The 22247-nt window shown below is 36.6% G+C and overlaps 2 protein-coding genes, 1 long non-coding RNA gene and 2 pseudogenes across 4 annotated transcripts; 4 read left to right on the top strand and 1 right to left on the bottom strand.

Moving 5' to 3' along the window:
• Positions 1-1088: 1088 nt before the first annotated feature.
• Positions 1089-3577, top strand: LOC137746152 (pentatricopeptide repeat-containing protein At2g29760, chloroplastic pseudogene; annotated as a pseudogene). Its single transcript, XR_015954555.1, has one exon. The product of XR_015954555.1 is annotated as a pentatricopeptide repeat-containing protein At2g29760, chloroplastic pseudogene (transcript).
• Positions 3578-8633: 5056 nt separating this feature from the next.
• Positions 8634-11548, top strand: LOC148692468 (uncharacterized). Its single transcript, XR_015954272.1, has 2 exons — positions 8634-8819; positions 11265-11548. It is a non-coding gene; the product is annotated as an uncharacterized LOC148692468 (long non-coding RNA).
• On the top strand, positions 8819-10731 carry LOC137746137 (transcription termination factor MTEF18, mitochondrial). The gene has a single exon (XM_068486217.2). It carries the CDS (start codon positions 8925-8927, stop codon positions 10725-10727), a length of 1803 nt encoding a protein of 600 aa, XP_068342318.2. The 5' UTR covers positions 8819-8924; the 3' UTR covers positions 10728-10731.
• Positions 11549-12925: 1377 nt separating the features above from the next.
• LOC137745799 (uncharacterized) lies at positions 12926-14808 on the top strand. Its single transcript, XM_068485812.2, has 2 exons — positions 12926-13065; positions 14002-14808. Exon 2 carries the CDS (start codon positions 14116-14118, stop codon positions 14527-14529), a length of 414 nt encoding a protein of 137 aa, XP_068341913.1. The 5' UTR covers positions 12926-13065; positions 14002-14115; the 3' UTR covers positions 14530-14808.
• A 5708-nt stretch (positions 14809-20516) lies between these two features.
• On the bottom strand, positions 20517-21226 carry LOC148692467 (uncharacterized; annotated as a pseudogene).
• Between the last annotated feature and the right edge of the window lie 1021 nt (positions 21227-22247).

The following is a 22247-nucleotide window of genomic DNA, read 5'->3' as shown; positions in this document are numbered from 1 at the left end:
TATGCTTGCTGTTTACCTTGTGTTGGCTTTCTGTTTGTTTGGCTTCTTAGCCCTGGCTCTGTTGTACCAGTTTTCCAAAAAAAAAAAAAAAAAAAAAAACTACTATGGAACAATTGAACTAAAGAAGACCAAGTCACAATAAACAATTAAACAATTATGCATAGATAATCATGATTTAAACAAAATAAATAAACTAATAATATGACCTAGTGCTATAATTCTTTATTTGTAAATGAAAGATCTCATATTCAACTTACATAAACGGCGAGAAAAATTGATCTTTTCCGAGAAATGACGTCGAAACAACTTTTTGACTTTCCTTCTCTATAATCTTGTGTTTGATAAATAGAGTATTTTTGTTAAATTCTTAAGCCCAAAATTTTGGATTCTCAAGATCCAAATAGATGTCATTTTTTAGTACAATACAAAGCGATAATCTGCACTAGCTTGCACTAAAGAGGATGGAGTTTGAACTCAGGGCTCAGTGAGTTGATGATAAAAACTCTAACCATCAAGACAATTCATCACTTGCCGAATCAATGTTATACACAAGCATAAGATCAACACCGAAAGACTAACAGATGATCATGTTCCCTAAACCACCAAAGTAATCCATCACTTGCCAAATCAATGCATACACAAGCATAAGATCAACACCAAAAGACTAACAGATGATCATGTTCCTTAAATGCTGAAAATCATGAAAGTTCAACAATAAAATGACATTATTTTCTTACCCAAAACACCTGAATTATGTTGCTAGACCATTTGATGAGAAAAACTTATGCAAGTTTGGAAAGAAGAGATCCAAAAAGTTCTTCTTCCTTACTTATATAATACCGTTTTCATACAGTAGACAAAACTTAACCGTTGATGCATTGTGAGTCTCACATGCATCAACGGTCAGAAATTTATACAATTCAGCGTAACATATATTTTATCACAAGTTACACACTCTCATACATTAAAAACTTAAAAGAATAATTATTAATAACTAAAATGTGTGACAAGAAAAATAATATATATATATATATATATATATATATATATTTTTTTTTATCATCATATGGTATAACAAAAGAAAACTCTCAAGCAAATGTGCTTATGCAAGTGTGACCATAAAAGAGATGGCAACTCTGAGCACCCCACTCATCTCTCTGCCACGTCACCCAAACCCTTCGTCCCCCACAACGGTCAATAACGACCTTCGCTCCTCAAGCCACACAGCAGTTATACCACAAATTGAGCAATGCACCAACATAGCTCAGCTGAAGCAAGTCCATGCCCAGATGCTCCGTACAGGCCTATTCTTCGACCCCTACTCGACCAGCAAGCTCATCAGCGCCTGCTCTCTCTCCTCGTTCTCGAGCATCGACTATGCTCGCCAAGTGTTCGATCAAATTCCCCACCCAAATCTCTACACTTGGAACACCCTCATTCGGGCTTACGCGTCGAGCGCAGACCCGGTTGAGAGCATTTTCGTATTTCTGGACATGCTTTATGGGTGTTCGGAGTGTCCTAATAAGTATACTTACCCTTTTGTGATTAAGGCGGCTTCGGAGCTACGAGCTTTGCTTACCGGAAGAGCTGTTCATGGAATGGCGATAAAGTCATCGCTTGGTTTGGATATTTACATTCTTAATTCGCTTGTGCATTTTTATGGAACTTGCGGGGATTTGGATTTGGCGCGTAGGGTTTTTGTGAAGACTCCAAAGAAAGATGTTGTGTCTTGGAATTCTGTCATCACGGTTTTTGCGCAGGGGAATTGTCCTGAGGAGGCGTTGGAGTTGTTTAAGGAAATGGAGGCAGAGAATGTGGAGCCCAATGATGTGACAATGGTTGGCGTGTTGTCGGCTTGTGGGCAGAAGGTGGATTTGGAGTTTGGGAGGTGGGTTTGTTTGTATATTGCAAGGAATGGAATTACTGAGAACTTGACTTTGAATAATGCTGTGCTTGATATGTATGTGAAATGCGGGAGTGTTGAAGAGGCAAAAATATTGTTTGATAGGATGCCAGAAAAGGATATTGTCTCATGGACTACTATGCTTGATGGGTATGCTCAGTCGGGGAATTATGATAAGGCTTGGCAGATTTTTGATGCGATGCCTAGTCAAGATATTGCTGCGTGGAATGTACTCATCTCTTCTTATGAACAAAGTGGTAAGCCGAAGGAGGCTTTGGCTGTTTTCAATGAGTTGCAGAAAAGCAAGAGTCCGATACCTGATGGAGTCACTCTAGTTAATACTCTAGCAGCCTGTTCTCAACTGGGAGCGATTGATCTTGGTGGGCGGATACATGTTTACATGAAGAAGCAGGGAATTAAGATGAATTGTCACCTCACAACATCACTTATTGACATGTATGCAAAGTGTGGGGATCTAGATAAGGCACTTGAGGTATTTAATTCGGTTGAGAGGAGAGATGTGTTCGTTTGGAGTGCCATGATTTCTGGTTTTGCGATGCATGGGCAAGGGAGGGATGCACTGGATATTTTCTCAAAAATGCTAGAAGCGAAGGTGAACCCAAATGCTGTGACATTTACCAACCTCTTATGCGCTTGTAGCCACGCAGGTTTGGTGGACGAGGGTAGAATGTTTTTCTATCAAATGGAGCCAGCTTACGGTGTTGTGCCTGGAGTAAAGCACTATGCCTGCATGGTCGATATTCTTGGTCGTTCAGGCAATCTGGAGGAAGCTGTAGAACTGATAGAGAAAATGAAAATACCTCCTACTGCTTCTGTATGGGGTGCTCTTCTTGGGGCCTGTGGACGTAATGGGAGTTTTGAGCTTGCTGAAAAGGCTTGTAGCCATATGCTTGAGCTGGATCCCAGAAACCATGGACATTATGTTCTCTTATCAAATATATATGCTAAAACAGGGAAATGGGAAGAAGTGTCCGGGTTAAGGAAGCTTGTGCGAGATTTGGGAATAAAGAAAGAACGAGGCTGTAGCTCAATCGAAGCCAACGGTAGTGTTCATGAATTTCTTGTTGGTGATAACTTTCACCCTATGTGCAAAGAAATCTATTCAAAGTTGGATGAGATAGCAGGGAGATTGAAGTTGGTGGGGTATGTGCCAAACAAATCACATCTACTACATTTTTGGGAGGAAGAAGACATGAAGGATCATGCCCTAATCCTTCACAGTGAGAAATTAGCAATCGCCTTTGGGCTTATTAGCTTGAGTCCTTCTCAACCAATTCAGGTTGTCAAGAATCTTTGTGTTTGTGGAGACTGCCACACAGTTGCTAAGCTCATATCAAAGCTTTATGGTAGGGTGATATTGCTGAGAGATCGATATCGTTTTCATCATTTCAAAGATGGGCACTGCTCATGTAATGACTACTGGTGAAAATGTAAGGTTTTTGCTAAACGCTAAACCCCATAACCCCACAAAACGATCTAAATCGTTTATTCTGTGGCTCTATTATTTGCATAGACCTAGCAACATATTGTAATTCGTATAATCACAGAGCCATCATATAAGTAGAAGTGTCATTTTGTTGACCAGACCCTCCACTCTATTGTACTTAAACAATTTCCCCCTTGTTTGCTTATTAACTTATTATTTTTCAACCATTGAAGATTTCAAACAATAGTGTTATAGCAAAACATAATAATAGATATCAAACTGGTTAGCTATGACTGCATCACTTGGACATTGCAAATTTTACCTTGACATTCATTGTGGAAGGATAAACCTCATAAACTATCCTCATTGCTCTGAAAACTTATCTCCTCATTTCGACATCTGTCTAGCTTGGGTTTCAGTGTTGTTTGTGGTTGTGGCAATTTTCCCAGAGTCTCTTTGATTATGTTTTGCTGCAGGAGGATAACTTTTTGAGATACTGAAACTTTGAATGAGCTATTATCAGGTAAAATTACTTTCCAACTATTTCCTTTCTATTATTGAAACTGGTGGCCTTTAATTGCCAAAATAAATTGAAGAGTTCGTAATAAAACTGATATTAAACTTTTGAAAGGTGAATACTTCTTCAGATTCCTTGTGTGCATTGCTCGTTGTGTTTTGCACGTCATGCTTGTCTCACAATTGCATACCAAGTTGATTCAAGAAACCCAATTCGTCAAACAAGTATATGGCCACGAAGCCTTGTTGTATTGCACTCGGCGTTCATTGTGTGCACTTGCAGTGATATTACCAGAGTCGTTTTAGTTAGGTTTTTCTGCATGAGGTTAACTATAGAAGTAACGTGTAAGTTTGAATGATTTTGATCTGTTATCAGTTTACAACTCATTTTATTATTGAAACTCTTGGCCTTTAACTGCCCTCGTGAAACCGACATGAAACTGATGACAAGGTGAAACAGGAACCTGCATAAGTGGCTTGTGTCATGCTTGATATAACTTGCCAGGATATAATGGTTTGATTGATGGTCTCTGCATAAAACCAAGAACCCAATCTATTTATAAAGTATGGATGAAGGATAATCGTAACTAGGATTTCTTTTATAATGATAATCATGATTATGTTAGATACACTGATGTTGTGTTTGGATTGATTGGTGTCTTATCTGAAATTGTTTAGTAACAGTTTACGGATGTCAGCATCGTATGCTATTGAAGTTCAGATAATATGATTATTGAAAGGGTGTATTTTGTTTCCATTTTACGAAGATCTCCTAAACTTAATCAAAATTACAATATTGCTAAGTTCCGAGAACTTGAAAGCAAATCTATGGAATACAGGTGCAGTCTTTCATGGTTTGAATGACAAATTGAAACCCTAGTGCTTTGGTATGAAGCTGGAGGAGTTCTTGTTCCTGCACAGCTCGAAATCCTTGTACAGCGCGACAACATTCATGTAAGTTTGTGACAAAACAAGCTCTCCGGAAAAGTCCAGTTGTTGGTTTGTTGCTTATCAGTATCTCTGGTTTTGTGACTGAAAATACATACCAGGACCGCTCGAGGAATTCGAATCCAATGTGTTATTAATTCTCTTTTCTTTTTATTATCTAATGAATTCCATGATTTCTTATGAATAAAATAAAATCGTTCGAGATCTTGACTCGAGAAAAAAAGAAGGAAAATAAAATTTGTTTTTAAACTTGGTGCATTGGTTTGGAAGATGTGGATCATATGTGGGATGGGGTTTGTAGTTTTGGAATATGAAAATTGTTGTACTTCTCAGAATCAGTAGTAGCAGTCCACCCGTTAGGACAGAAGGATTTTTCAAATGACGGTAATCCCAGCCTGCTGGGCTCCGCCATTGTTTTCCGTTGCAAGGAGAATCCTGCCGATGACACAAAGCCCGTAGTGGGCCTCCTCGGCACGGGCTGTAGCCACCGCAAGCCCAACCACAACTGCCAACGACTTCCGCATTGTTGCTTCGGTTGTGGGTCTCATGGGGCATGGGAGAAGTTTATATAGGACTGATATTGATTACCAACTTTCCACATATTTATTTTTTTATTTTTTATTTTTGTCAAATGATAGATTTTGTAATTAGATGTTAGATTAAACACTATCGTGGTTTTAACCCACACTGTCATGTAAGGGCTTAATGCATTTTCACCAGTGTGGTAAAGGGCAACTTGCCCACATATTTAATTCGCACATATTTAATTCACAAATGAAACATATGAATGCTATTCAGATCTCTTCTCACGTTATGATGTGGATTATTAAAAAGATATGGTTTACTACGTTTTTGTTAATTCGATTAATTAATTGCATAATCTAAACCATGACCATGAGGAAAGGTTTCGAACCCAAGATGTAGTGCAATGACATGGGAGGTCCTATCTACCTAGACAATTTTCCACTTGCAATATACTTGTATTCATAAGTAAAGAGGCCTGTGACTAAATATTTACAGTAGGATATTTGTCGGTAGACAGTAGTAATAACAATAGAAGAATTTATGTTTTTGTTAAAAAGAAAAAAGGGATTAGCTAGTGGTTTCGACACAGCAGTCCATCCTTTCAAAGGCCGAGAAGACTCATAGAGGCATTTCAGTCTTCCCTTGGTCACCGTAATAGAATTTATGTTGATGGTAACAAATTCGTTAGTTTCTGCCATGAGTTATTATATACGTACAATTACCTCTGCAATTAAACTTTTGTGATTTTCTTTCTCATCGTAATATTTTTTATACATATATAAATTATTATTTTTTAGTCATCATTAAGTTACTAACATGTGACGCACACTTAGAATGACGATAATCCTAAATTGGGGTGCTTATAAGAATGAAAATGCTAGAGAGATCACATCTAAACTATTGCACTAATAAAGGTGAGACCTACTTTAATTGGGGACCCCACTTCTATTAGAGAGATGACTTCGATTGAACAACAAAATGTGGATTCTCTAGCATCATCGTTATAAGAAAGAGAAGCAATTTTCACACATACACTTTTTCACTTATTGCACACCCCACCTTTGTAGCCACCGAATTAAATAAACTAGACAAAATCTATGTTTAAAATTAAAAAAGATGTATCTTATAAATAAAGCCAACAACCCAATGAACAATATTTTTTTGGGTCACAAGCTTCACTAAAAAAAATCTTATATATAAAGCCAACAGCCCAATGAACAGTATTTTTTTGGATAGAAATGCCTCTCAAACAAAAAACTTCAAAAGCAATCCAAAATAATGCAGGGGTATTTTCGTCATATAAACAGTGTTTTTTTAAATAATTAATTCTTTTTGTACAATATTTTTGGTACAGTTTTTTTTTAAATCTTTATTTTATATTATTTTTTGTATAATTAGTACTCCACAATGGGTTAGTAATAATGTAATTTAATCAATTATTTATTAAATATTATTTTCTCTATTTTTAAACATGTTCAAAACATCTTAAGAGGCACGTAGTGCCGGTTATAAAAACAAAGTATTTCGCACGAGCATAATAATGTGATTCAATTAGTTGTCAAATGATTGTTTTTTTTTCTTTTTTTCGAACAAATGATATTATCTACACTAAGGGAGAGGGGGGTGAACTTAGCCTCACAATGGGCTACCAATATTATGATTTAAACAGTTGTTTATTAAATATTATTTTCTCTATTTTGAATACGTTCAAAACATCTTAAGAAACGCGTAGTGTCGGTGATAAAACATGTTGTTCACATGTGCATAATAATGTGATTCAATTAGTTGTCAAATGATTTTTTTTTCTTCGAACAAACGATATTATCTACACTAAGTGAAAGAGGGTGGGCTTAGCCTCACAATGGGCTATCAATAATATGATTCAATTAGTTGTTTATTAAATATTATTTTCTCTATTTTTAGTACTGATTTGGTACTGAGGTGTTTTTATAAAAAGTGGGTATAAAAAAAAAAGAAACTTTAACGAAAAGTTATTGGTATTGTTCACTTTAACGAAAAACCACATTTTTACACTAAAAAAATCCTGGTACTATTCACTTTACCCTTTATTTTGTTCTTATCGTTAAAACTCAAAGTTTTCAAGCCCTTTTCATTAGTTTTCCTTAAAAAAAAAAAAAACTAAGCTAAAAAAGGTGTTTGGTAAACACTTAAAAACAACTTATTTTCACAGTTTTGGGTGAAAAAAAGCTGAAAACGTGAAACAGCAAAAATGAGATTATTCTCACAGCACAGCAGAAGCAATTTTTTTTTTTTTTTCAAAGCACAACAATACAAAACCAACCCTTAAACACGTTCAAAATATCTTAAGAGGAGAATAGTGCTGGTTATAAAAAAAAGGTTTTTCGCACGAGCAAAATAATATGATTCGATTAGTTGTCGAATGATTGTTTTTTTTTTATTCGAACAAATGATATTATTTGCACTAAGAAGAAGGGGGTGGCCTTAGTCTTACATTGGGTTAGCAATATTGTAATTCAATCAGTTGTTTATTAAATATTATTTTCTCTATTTTTAAACACATCCAAAACATCTTAAGAGCCGCGTACCGCCGGTGATAAAAAAGGTCTTTCACCGCGCACAATAACGTGATTCAATCAGTTGTATTCTTTTTAAACACTTAAAAGGCACGCAGTACCAATTATTAAAAAAAAAAAAAATGCCTTTCAACGTGCATAATAATGTGATTCAATTAGTTGTCAAATGGTCATTTTTTTATTTTTTATTTTGAACAAACGATGTTTTCTATACTAAAAGAGAGGGGTGGGCTTAACCTCACAATGGTTTAACAATAATGTAATTCAATCAATTGTTCATTAAATACTATTTTTTGTATTCTTAATATAAATTCAATAGAATGTAGATGGAGATTGAAAGATCGATTTTATTATGTGGATTCAACTGCTTTGATTGGTTTATGAGCGGTTTCTTCTAGTATGGTCGAATATTATTCATTTTTTTTCAAATATTTGACTTTTTTTTGTCATAAAAAAAATTATTGAAGCAATTCAGCATATAAATACATTTAAAACATTTAAGTCAAGTATAACACGTTGTGGTTCAAAAAATATCTTCAGCACTCGCTCTAGTAAGACATAAAATTGTGTATAAAAATCACCATAAAGAAATTTATCCGCCTTTTGAGTGGGCTTAAAAGGTAATTGGGCCCCCAGTTTTAAAAACAAAAGTGCACCCACTATGATTTGGCCCAAAACTTCGTAGAGGTAACGGGAGAGGGTAGGAAAACACCTGAGATTTGGTTCTCAGACAGACCCCCAAAATATTTCCTTCGAGTGGGCACGTTCAGTTCTAAAACCCTACTGACCCCTGACCCCGCAACAAAAAAGTGCAAAAACCCTTCGGGCAGAGTCAGAGAACAACTCAATCGGCATCGGTACCAGAAGCTCCTGCAAAATCTCGCCGAGTATTGGTCCCATGCCTGATGTTCGTCAAAAGCCCAAGGTAATACTTCGTACGGAGACTCCATATTTATTTGTGTTAACCTGAAAATCTGGGCGTTTTAGGCACATATAGTAATTACTAGGTTGGAATCTCTTCAAATTTGTCATGACCCATTTGCAGAAACTCAGATTAGCATCTGTTCGCAAATGGGTTTCGTTGAATTGTTGCGAAAACCGTGTTAGATCACCTCTAATCCCATTTCAGCCAATTGGGTATTTCTGCAATCCCCCAACCTTTAGAACGTACAGTACCAATGGAGCTTCTGCAAATGAGAATTCCGAAGGTTCGGATAAAACTTCGAGTGGTAAGGGAAGAAATGCTGTTCGAATTTCTTATTCCATTCGAAAAGAAGCGGAAGCTGCATTGTTGGATTATTTGCATGGTACTAGAGGGTTGCAGTTCACGGATGCAGAGAATATGAGTAAAAACTCGCCTTGCTTTCTCGACAAGCTTCTGAGACAGGTTGATATTGAAAAAGAAATTCTTGCAAAGAAGAATAATCAGAAAGATATTGGGCGGGCAATTGCGCGGTTCTTGCGGTACCATCCTATTAACGAATTTGAGCCTTTCTTTGAGAGCTTGGGTTTGAATCCTTCTGAGTATTCTCCGCTTCTTCCACGCAGTTTGACGTTTTTGACTGATGATAAGTTATTAGTGCACAATTATACTGTACTATGTGATTATGGAATTGCACGCAGTAAGATAGGAAAGATTTACAAGGAATGGACAGAAGTCTTTCAATATGACTTTGAGGTTTTAACATCGAAACTTAAAGCTTATGAGGAACTAGGTCTTAGCCAATCTACTTTTGGTAAGTTTATGGTTGCTACTCCTTGTCTTTTAATTGGGGATGTAAATGTTGAATTTGTTAAGGTTTTGGAAAAATTGCAGAGTTTTGGATTTAAAACCATTTGGATTGAAGGTAATTTGTCAGCAGATAGTTCTCATAATTGGAGCCGGATGCTTGAAGTTCTTAGTTTGTTTAGTGAGATGGGTTGCAGTACCGAACAGTTGGGTCAATTGATTGGTCAGCACCCAGATATTTTGTTTGATGGTTCTGGTGAAAGGACGCTTTCATTAATTGGGTTCTTACTGAAATTTGGATCCACAAAAAGCCAGCTGTGTTCAATATTTCTGCAATTTCCACAGATTCCAGTTGTGAAATTTGTTTCAAATTTAAGACAATGCATTTTGTTCCTGAATGAGATTGACATGAATGTTGCAGAGATTGGGAAGATTGTCCATTCCCACCCCCTGCTTCTCGGTTCTTGTTCTTTGAAAAAAACCGTCAGTTTACTCTCAAACTTGAACGCTGGGAAGAAAAGATTGTGTACATGCATCCAGAAGAACCCACAAGTATTGAAGAATTGGGTTTTGGGTAAAAGAGTTGAGCGAATTCCAGACTCGGGAGACGACCTTAGATCAAAGATACAAAAGATTAAGTTTTTGTTGGATGCAGGATTTGTAGACAACTCAGACAATATTAAAGAAGCACTGAAAGCATTTCGCGGCAAGGGAATGGAGCTTCAGGAAAGATTTGATTGTATTGTTAAAGCTGGTTTAAGTCCAGAGGATGTCTGTACAATGATTAAACTAAGCCCTCAAATTCTTAACCAGACAAAGGATATCATTGAAGAGAAGATTGATTTTCTTGTAAATCAATTGGGTTACCCCATTTCGACTTTGGTGACCTTCCCAAGATATCTTTCCTATAAGATTGAAAGGGTCCAGCTTAGGACATTGACGTACAATTGGCTCAAGGATCATGGAACAGCTGATCCTCGGCTTAACCTTAGCACTATTATTTGTTGCTCAGATAAATGTTTTGTTAGTTCTTATGTAAATCGTCATCCTAGTGGTCCTCAAGTGTGGGAGGATTTGAAGAATGAAATTTATTCCAAGAATTAAGCTATTTATTGCCTCTACTGTTATGGTTCTTTCTGCATTGTTGGTTTCCTTAAGTTGATACTAACATACCTCTTTCTGTTTTCTTTTACTTGGGGGGAATTTTTGTTAGTGTTAACAGGCAAGATGGCACATATGGGTAAATATAAGCAAAGATTCTTTAGCACCGGATTAGCGTAACTTGTAAGTTTATGTGCACTCGAGTAATTGTTCATGTTCTGCATAGATGCTAAATTAGTTTATTAAGTGATATAATAATTTTCCCTATAATCTAATGATTTTTCTATTCATTGCCTTTTTCTCGTGATGTGAAAATTTCTCTTGATCTTGTTGGTTATGAATTCATTAGTGCGTCTCCACTCTACCTTTACACAACCATTGCCATTTCCAAGTCCGTAGTAGTCCAGTTTAAAATGGCTTATCGTCGTGAGCCTGAAAGCTTCTCAGTTTGACTCCTGTTATCGGACTTTAAGCTGTATCTGCCTCAACCGAGGTTTTACTGTTCTAAACAAATTTGAAATTCTTGTGTGTGCGTTTCAGAAAAGGGATGAAAGGTAAACTATGGTGGCTCATGCTTGTTGAAACTTACTGGGCCATATGAAGAGTTATGCATTCGCCGGTTTCTTCTGATTTTGTTTAAGTTTGGAAGTACATATCGCTTCACTTGATGGGATAAGGCTTTGTTGTTGTTGTTTGAAGTACATATCGCACTCATGAGGGTGTACAGGATTTTGGAACTGGCGTGCTGGTAGTTCAGTTACTGCTCAACAGATTTTGTTCATGTCTTAAAGCATTTTAAAGCATTCATAAACATTTTCACTGTTTCAGTTCGAGAAATCGGAGTTATCTTGTTGAATGACTAAGAGCAATTAAAACCAGCGTCGGGCGTGCAGGTAACTCTGTCTTTGATCCCAGGCTTGACGCACCGCGAAGTTCTATGAAATAGTTGCAGATCAAACATTGCTTGATCCTACATTTTGGAATTTTTAGTATGCCTTCGAGAAGTTGAAGGGTGCTTTAGTTTTTCGTTCACTTTTTGCTCATCTAGTTCTTAAGAAATTAGGGCTCGTTTAGAATGGTTTTTAAATGATTGCAAACGTTTTTGATGAAAAGTTTTTGAAATCAATTCGAGTAGATCCTTCAAAAGCATTGTAAGTGCTTCCTGCAAGAATCACATATTTGGTGTTTCTTTTACAAAGCACTTAAAGTGATTTTGGAATACAAAAACAATTTCATCAAAAGTGTTTGCAATCATTTTAAAAGCACTTCCAAATAAGTCATTAATATCTTGTTTAGGTGCTTTTGTTTTGGTACTAAAGCAAGAAACCTTTGGTAACGAAAATGGTGCTATATATTTACTAATTTTTATATTTATAAAAGATGGCGCGAATTAGTGTCTCTAATATTAGATTGGAACAAATAAATAGAGAAAAAAAGATGTAACACATCAAATTTAATTTACATCTCGTACTGGACATGCTCTAAAGAGATCATGTTAATGTTAATTTATCTAATACCCGTAAATAAATTACTTAAGAATTAATTAGTACTCACCAAGAGAATATTGACTATTTCATAGGAAATTTGTGCTATTACTAAACACATCGATATTCTTTTCACTTGCAGTTTCCTTTACGAGATGTAAATTTGTGCTACTGCTAAAAACATTAATGTTGATTTTCAACATTGATGCTTTGGAAATTTGTGCTAGTACTCATCAAGAGAATGTTGACTATTTCATTGAAAATTTGTACAGCATGGCATGCGTGTTGATTTTCAACATTAACAGTTTCTCGTCGTATTAAAAAATATAAATTTGCTTAAGAAAGGGGGAAAAGTGCAAAGTGATACCCAACTGGATTCGACTGTGACCTAAGCAGTAAGCATCGCTGCATCAGTACCGGATACATAAAACCTGCTGAATATTTAATGACACTTGGACTAGGAAGAGCACGACAAAAAAGCACTCGCTACTTTCTCACCAGTTTCCCCTCTCCCCTTTCTCTATTCAACTTCTTTCCCTCTGCCTCCTTCCTCCCTTTAAAAGCTCTCAAAATCTTATTGCTTTTGATTAATCCCTTCAGCATCCAATATTTCTGCTAACCTTTCTCTCTAATCGCATCGTTTTCTGATCTGGGTATTCTTTACTTGTTTCTTCGGATCAAAGTTTTCAATTTTAATTGGATATTTCTGCTAACTTCATCACTGTTGGAAAACCATTCATACAAAAAACAAGCCTGTTTTGGTTGATGGGTTTTTGTTAGTTTCTTGATTGGTGTAATCAGATTCTGAGAAATGGATTTTTGTGAATGAGATGCAGAAAGTGGATATTTTCTTTCAGGTAAGCTCTTCCTTCTTCTCTCTTCTCCATGTTGCAAATATATATATATATATATATATATATATATATTTTTTTTTATTTTCTCATATGAATGCTTTTGCGTTGTTATGTGAAAATAAATGGTAGTGAAAAGAAAATAAATTGCTTTTGATATCGTGGATTTCTAATAGTTTGAGACCTGAAAATTTTGAAAGTGAAAATTTTGAAGATGGGTGGAATTAGTTCATCATAATCTGAAACTGAAAGCATAAGTCTTAAGGTTCAAATCTATGGATCCTTTCTTGCATATTTTTTTCTGCAGCCAAAGTTGGGATTAGGATTTGGATTGTTATACTTAAGATTGAAGCCAGAATGTTTGCTTTGCCATTGGTTTTTGATCCAAAAAGGATTGGTCTTTCTTGTTGATCTGCAGTTACTAGTAAATAAGTTGTTCGGGTTGAATTTCACAACGGGTTTAGCTGTTTTGTGATACATACCTACCGTTTTCTAGTGTTTCCGTATGTTTCCCCTTCGATTTCTCTATGCTAAGATGATTAAACTGAGTCAGTACAGTCGCTCGATGTTGGAACCTGTTGGCTGGATCAAGATACATTTTTGGTTTTGGATATTTGAAATTATCGAGATCAAGGATTTGATCCGGCATTTTCCTTTCTTCTTAATTGAATTCAAGAGAAACCAAAGAGAGTGCTAGGAATTAAGCGGTCGCTGATTTGCATGGTCGACTTGAAGTTTCTGATTTTGTTTGTAGTTCCTTATGATGTTAGTAAAGGTTTGGGAAATGTCCTGTCCCTTAAAGGTGTCAGTTTTGACTCAATTTTTTTTATCTAAACTGGTTCATTATTAACTTTATCATTGGCGGATTTCCTTCAGTCGTCTTCTACTTGTGGATGGCTTTTGTTTGGCTTATGTTTGCATTCTGTCAAACAAACTTTGCAGGTTGATAGGTGGAGTTCATTCAGCTACACAGTTTAGTTTTTGCTTCTAAGATCATCAGTTTGCATTTGCAGAAATTCCTTTAGTTTGGAAATTTCATCACAAGGGTTTTTGGCTATGGGTAGAGGGAGAGGAAAAGCAAAGAAACAAAATGTTATTGCTGCTCGTGAGGATACTGGAAGTGGTGAAGAGGAAAGGATTCTACCAAGCAGGAGAAGAGGAAGGCCACAAAAGACATTGAAGGACGATATTGTAGAAGGAGAAGAGGCTCTGAAGACAGAAGATGGCGAGGATGCAAAAAGTCATGTTTTGAGCAAAGACATGAAAGGCCAATCTGCCATAGAGAATGGAAGGAAAAGGAAGAGGTCAGCTCAGGTCAAAGAAACTGTAAAATCAGTCAAAGATGATAAAATGATTGAAACAAAATCAAGTCTCGATGACCCGAAAAAGTCTGTTGGATTCCGACAAAATGGGAGTAGGCGGAAAAATAAGCCTCACCGAGCTGCTGAAGCTGGTGTTGAGTGCCAATGAGTTCAGTTCTGCTGTTGTGATGGCTGCCCACCTTCTTTGCTCACCTCCTTGTTGGTTCACATATCATTCCTTATACTGCCTTCGTTATATGTTTTTCTGAGTTCCTTCTTTGCTAGCAGATGATTTTGATTGTGAGATTCCGATAACAATGTTTGTTTGTTCCATGCTTTTTGCTTCTGTTACTGGCCAGAGACATGCTTTATGTTAGCTGTAAAAAGAATTATCTCTGACCAACTTCATTTTTTGAAATTAGATGAAATGCATTTGTTTTTCTGCGTATATTCCTTTTTTAGCAGATGTTCAATGTTGACACTTGTTGCAATTGATAGCTGAGGATACTCAAATACTGAACAAAGGAAAATCAGGTGAGTTTAAGGGTTAACAGATTTTATTTTAATTTTATTAAGTCTATGTTATTGTATGTTCCCGTTAAGTCATGGATGTCGTTCCCTTGAAGCTTGATAACATTGTCATAGCTATGTGAATATATGTTGTTGTCCATTTTACTTATCGCAGCAAAAAAATTGCTGGTTACTTAGTTTGTTTTCTTCCGGCGTGTTCATATTCCCAAACACTCCCGCACACACACACGTATACACATTCTGGTATGCTGGCAAACAACGAAAAACAACATTTTCAAAATAGAAGGGTTCTATGCTTCTCCTCTCTGGTTCCTATTTTCGGAATATATTGTTTGAGATGCCAACAAGCCAAGTTAGCCAACTGAACACGTGCCTCTGATTGATAAGAAGCAAAATTACTTCGCATACACAAGATTTAAATCTACAACTTAGAAGCATTTTGTTACTTCTTCCCAACTTTTGGCATACCACGGACTTCTGCTCGAAGTCCCACACTGGTCATTGAACGGCCTAGAGACCAATGAAAGATGAATTGGCCTTCAGGTAGGAGTCAGTAGTCTAAACCAGTATCATGGATGACAATTATAAGTTCGCAGATGAGGATGAAAGTTTGGCAGTGTTGTATCACTCCATTTTTCATGTCAATTGTTTCCTAGACCAAATGCATTTCTCATTACTTTTGAGATGGAGTTTCTTCTGTGTAATACTAATCGATAGGGCCTCATTGGTAAGTGCAACAAGATCTTGTACATCGGAATCCATGGTTGGGACCCGATTCATGGAATCTTCTTTACCTCATCCTCGGCCTCGACTTCGTCCATGGTTGTTGACACCACCATGTCGGGAATTCCTTTGGCCACAACCACCTTTTGGTTTTCAAAGATTTAGATTTGACGCCAAAGCTTGCTCTAGTTGTTTGTTTTGTTGCAGTTTGTTATATTGTTCTGTATGTCTGATCTCATCGTAAAAATCAAATAAATACATACATACATACATACATACATACATATATGTAATCTGAATAATCTTGGCATATATGTAACTAAAATTAATTAAACATAATACAAATTCATTTATAATCAATCCGAATATAATAAATTCAACTTTTAGCTAGTACAAATTAATTTACTACTTTTACATTCCTAATCAAACTACCTGAGGAATTTTCTCCTGCATTTGAGATCCATGTAAACGACCACGGTAGAAAAAATATGAAACCACAAACACTAAAACAACAAGACCGGTAACAGCCGACCCAATCATCAAAAGATCAAGAATTAGAGCCATCATCTGGGTTGAGCTTGGTGGCATTGCTTCAAAAGGAGAACCGGATGGTGATAATGGAGAAGGAGAGGGTCTTGGACTTGAGATCGAGTTTTCTAGTTCAGCAGCATTGATCTTGATTTTAATCTTTTGCCCGGCTTCACAGTGACCCGGTTCACCGCAAATAACATAGTAGGTGCCTGGTTTATTAAAAGTTAAGGTGGTCAAGCCACCGTAATCAGATAGGGCAAGTGATGGTGAAATGCAATGGTCATAATCTACTTCAGTTACTAACATCACAAAATCATCTTCATGTTTGTAATTAAATATGAATTCATCGCCGACATGAAATAATTTTGACGAAGTCCACTCATTATAATCGACTGCGCCACTGGAAGTCCACCCTTCATCGCCGCCAACCGTATAAACAGTAGCGGAACAAGCACCAAAGGAAACGATCATGACGATGCAACTCACGGGAACAATGTTTCTCAGAGCCATGACTAAAGAGAAAATAAGCAAGTAGTAGACAAATAGAAAAAGAGTAATTAAAACACGAATTTGGACTTGGGAGTGAGTGAGGAAAGTTGAGAACAAAAAAGGGTATGAAATTTCTGGGTAAATACCGAACGCCACCGCCTCCTTCCCCTATCTTCCCCTATCGGTAATGCGGCCAACATGGTGCACCCTCGGCTCCAATTCCTTTCCTTTTTTTGTTTCCTTTTCTATAGTTGGAATCAGGTTTATATTCCTTGTCTTTTTGTATTAATTCTTGCACACCAAGGAACTTTATTTGTCTGAAACCCTATGAATAAAAGAGAGTTGCAGAGGCTATTCCAAGGCTCAATAAATTGACTAATATCTAATGGATAAGTTCCGGAATGGACTTGACGGGAATGACAAAAGTATCTCCAAGATTCCCATTAGGAACAAATTTTACTACTCAACAATGTTTTGACCGAGTGCCAGATGCTAGCGAGAAAACATGGTTTCAAGTTTCAACTCTCCAGAGGAGATACCATAAACAGAATCAGGAGGGAGTTAAACAAGATCAAGAACAGATAAAAAGAGATCATCCCATGGAAATATCGCTCCACAACCTAATAATGGCCAAGCAAGCTCACAGGACAGAGAGCTTTTGAGGTGGACTACTCGTCCAGTACATGCTTCCAATGTTCATGGATTTGATGATGATGTGATTTCAATGAAAAAGTTGCTTGTTTTTTCCATGCTTTTTGCTTCTGTAACTGGCCAGAGACATGCTTTCTGTTAGCTGCAATGTATTAAAAGGCGAAGGCCTCTCATGGATAGCCCCGCCTAGGAGTGAGGCGTGAGGTGAAATCTTACGCTACCTAAAATTTTAATATATATTACATATATAATTATATTTTAGGGGTATGCTATCCACACACCCCTTTTTACTTCTCACACTCCTCTTGTTGATTTATGTTCCTTGATTTTCTTCAATTCATCCGATTCGATGGCCGAAAACTAAAAGGGTGTGTGAAGAGTAAAAATGGGTGTGTGAATATCACACTCCATATTTTATAGATATAATACTTTGTAAAACAAATATAATTATAACTAAATCACGGATAATATCATCTTCTTCATTACTAAGTCTAGTTGTACTTAGAAACTATGTCATAAAGTCTTAAAATGTTGTAATTATTTATTTTATAGTAAGCAATTATAGAGAACTTTAAGAGAAATAAGGGTGAGTGGCCACAATTCAAGGGAATTTCAAGGAAAATAAAGGCTGAATGTCACAATTATAGGGAAATTCAAAAGGAAATAAAGGTTGTTTAGAGAAATTATAGGGAATTTAAATGACATAAAGGCTAAGCAGAGAAATTATATTGGAATTTAAAAGGAAATAAAGGTTTAGTGGAGCAATTATTATGAGGAATTTAAAGGAAAATAAAGGAAGAGTTAGAGTTGGAGTTAGACTTTGTCATTTGGAGAGAGAAACTCTCTCTTCCTTCTTCGTTTAAACTAGAACAGCCTCCTGTATTTTAGAAAAAGACATTAATTTTGAAGGGAAAAACGTCCAAGTTGAACGCCTGGGAGCGTCTCAGCCTCCTAGGCACGTACCGACGCCACCCTACGCCCGCCCCCACAAAACCGAGGCAAAAATCCAGCCGTCCAGCCTTCAAGGCCACTTAGGCGCACCCCAAGGCTAGTTTTTTAGGACAGAATAGCACTATTTAGTGACTAGGAGCCGAGAGCCCATTGCGCGTCTATATCAAAACGTCCCAAAAGAATAGCTCTGACCAACTTCATTTTCTGAAATTAGATGAAATGCCTTCATTTCTCTCCGTGTATTCCTTTTTTGCCTGAAAAGGAAAATAAAAATGGGCATATGTATGTGATGAATGTGAACATAAGCTACTCAAAATAACGAAAAATGGAAACTTATAGCTGGAGATAGATCTGTAGACCCGAAGTCTTGAATAAAGATATGTCCTTTGTGATGGATTACAAGTCTTGAATGGATTTGTTGCACATTCCTTGGACATGTGAACCAGAGATGCGACCCTCGTGATGGTTTTCCATGAACTCTCTAACAGCAAATGAATAACATCGTACTCTGACTTCTTATGAACATGTTAACAGATGTTCAATGTTGATACTTGTCGCAATTGATAGCTGCTGAACAAAGGAAAATCAGATGAGTTTAAGGGTTAACAGATTTTATTTTGATTTTCTTATGTCTGTCATTATATGTTCCCGTTAAGTCATGGATGTCTTTCCCTTGAAGCTTGATAACAGTCATCTCTATGTGAATATATTGTTTATTTTCTTCTGGCATGCTTTATGGTCCTTGATGAAGTGTACTCGTATTCAAAAACTCGCTCGCGCACGCATGCTTATACACATTCTGATGTTGGCAAATATATTGGTTGGGGTGCCCAAATGAAATTTTTATCCGCATGCCCTTTCAAATTTCAATGCATCTAAAGAAAAACCCAAACCCTGATGTACAAGTTCCCAATTTTTTTCTTTTCTTGCCAGTTATCGTTACAATTTTGAGTAAATAAAAGAGGGTTGCAGAGGTTATTCCAATGGCTCAAGAAACTGAACATTATCTAATGGATAAGTTCCGGAATGGACTTGATGGGAAAGACAAAAGTATCTCCAAGATTCCCCGGTACAATCAATTTCAAGAAATAAAGACTTTGCTTGAAGAAATTTTCAGCTCAGACTTGCCTGTAGAATCATCCACCAGGGACAAACTTTACTACCTCAACAATTTTTTAAACCGAGTGCCAGATGCTCGAGAAAACACGATTTCAACTCCCCTCAGGAGCTACTGACCATAAACAGAATCAGGGGGGAGTTAAGCAAGATCAAGAGGGAGCTCAAGGTTATAACACAGAAAAGAGATCATCCTAAGCAAGATCAAGAGGGAGCTCAAGGTTATAACACATAAAAGAGATCATCCCATGGAAATTTTGCTCCACAACCTAATAATGGCCAAGCAAGCTCACAGGACAGAGAGCTTTTGAGGTGGACTACTCGTTCAGTTGCTGCTTCCAAGGTTTATGGATTTGATGAGGATGTGATTTCAATGAAAAAGTTGCTTTTCCAGCAAGGAAGTGATGACCGGTTCAGGGAAGTAGGCTTTGTTGGTGGGGACGGTATGGGAAAAACAACACTTTTCCAGCTCTTATTTGACAAAAAAGAAGTGAATTCCTCCCAACATGTGTTTCTTTTATTGTTGATCTGCATTGTTTTTCTTCTAAAACTTCGATGAAACAATGATATTGTTAAATGAGTGTGAAATTTGGAGTACGTAATAACTAGTTATAAGAATATAGCTAACGGTTCTGAAACAATAAACTTTGTATGCTTTTTGTAGATCCCCTGTTGTAATAAGTCAAGGTGGCAACAGATAGGAGCACATTCGATGTCGTTAAAATGAGCCCAGGCTGCATTGTTCGTGTCGTCTAGATTCAGGTATGCAAGTTTCGAGAGACGACACTGTTGAGCCACTAAAGCCTGTCAAAATGTTAATCTTCAGGCAACCATTTTCACAAGAAAAAAAAATTCGACTCTACAGAGAGCATAGCACATGGATCAAATGGTCTAGTTATCTAAAGTTATCAGATTGTAAGTGGTATAGGTCTACATACTACTACTGGTAAGATCCTTCGGCATAAGGGACTACATTTCGGGCACTAAATTTTTTGAATTTTTTAGATTGACATCAAGAATTATTTTCTCTATGATTTATGGCTAACGAAGGATCGACATCTGCTAGAACTTATAACTGTTTCATGGGTAAGAAAACCTTGGACTCGAAATGAAATTTAATTTGAAACCAGAATGAATAAATTCAATAAGCGAAACGGCATTTTCTTATTCTTCTTTGGAGACTAGAGAATTACAGTTTCCTTCGCGGTGAATACTTATATCACACTCCGCTCATTCAAACACCAAACCTTCACAAGGTTCTCCACACAATTGACAATCAAGAATGCTCTCTCGTTTATCAAAAGGAATGGCACTCTTTCTCTTATCAACAACAGTAACTGGGTGTGGATGAGCATTATGCTTGTAACTGCTCCCTAACTTGACTTGCGGATACCTCCCCAGAAGGCAATGAGGATGGCAATCAAAGTCGCAATCTGTTGAGGAGTAGAACCAATGTGTAGGATCTCGTTCTCCTTCACATATTTCGCAATAATACTCACCTAGTTCGTTTGGAACCGGATGATAGGTGAGGTTGAGAGTAAGATTGAGGTATTTGTACCTTGCAGTAGGAGGTAGTTTAACACATGCAACACAACAATGGAAGTTACACTTGATACAACTGAAGCGTACGTCCGTAAGAGAAATACCACAACCCTTGCACTCTTCTTTGTTCGGATGAAAGTTGAAGAAGAGCGGCACATATGACACTTAAAGACTCTGTCAAATGAAGAAGCTGCCGAGAGGAGTGTGATCTGGTGTCGATGAAGTGGGTGAAGCCTTGTTCTAGGTAAATGAGCACAGGTTTGGTGTAGATAGAAACGGCATTGTTCTTCTTCGGCGCAACAACTATAAAAGGCACCGGAGCTCATGGTGATGGGTTGGGGTTGTCAATTCTAACCGTTAAACCCGTTAACCGTGGATAATCGTCCGAATGGATTGGATTTGGATATGAAAATTCGGGTATAGTTTGGATATGGGGAAAAACCGTTAATTTTATTCAGTTATGGTTTTGGATATGGTTATAGAGGTACCCAATTCATATCCGTACCCGAATCCGATCCGAATATTATATATATATATATATATATATATATATAATTTTATTCAATTATGCCTTTTGAAGTCTTGGAATCATGCCCACAACGTATTCAATTATTCCTATCCCTATAGTACTAATTCATTATGCATGCATTAAACCCTATACTACCTTTATTATGCACCAAACATCATACATGGGGCATACCAACAACCTCATCAATTCAATACTCTTATTGTTATACTCAACTAAATTATATCAATTATCAAATGTTCCAAGTTTATCAGATTCATCTCTCTTTAAGAGTCTCACTATCAAGAAATTGGTGCATGTTGTAAGCTCAATAGGTAATCTTTCATTCTTTTTCATGTTATTTGATTCATGCAAATTATCAATTAGCGTCAGTTTTGCAGTTTATTACATATGTTATGAGCCCATATAATTATGCAAAATTAAATCAATAATTGTCTTCTTGTTTGTTGTCATATATTTAGTTTACATGTTTTATCTTCCCTTCGTATTTATTTTTGTCATCTTTTTCTTTTTTATTGGACCAATTTATCATATTGGCTTATCATGAACAACTTCAAATATATATTGTTATGTTTTTTGTAATTGGATGTGGCTATTTAATGGCAAAATTAGTATCTACTAAAATTTATAGTGCGTCAATTGGATGAGTATAATTTTTTTTTTTTTTGACGAAGATGGATATAACCAATAACTGATTGAAAATCCGTTACCCATGGGTATGGTACTAGATAATCCCCGATGGTTATTTTGCGGTTATGAGTATGATTAATTTTCATGGTTATGGGGATGAATATAGCATTTCCGTCCCCAAACCGAACCGTTGCCAT

The sequence above is a fragment of the Pyrus communis genome, chromosome 12 (assembly GCF_041283825.1).
Source record: "Pyrus communis isolate YQ-2024b chromosome 12, ASM4128382v1, whole genome shotgun sequence".
NCBI classification, from domain to species: Eukaryota; Viridiplantae; Streptophyta; class Magnoliopsida; order Rosales; family Rosaceae; genus Pyrus; species Pyrus communis.
The sequence above is the reverse complement of the archived record's forward strand: the minus strand, read 5'-3'. Positions and strand labels throughout refer to the sequence as shown.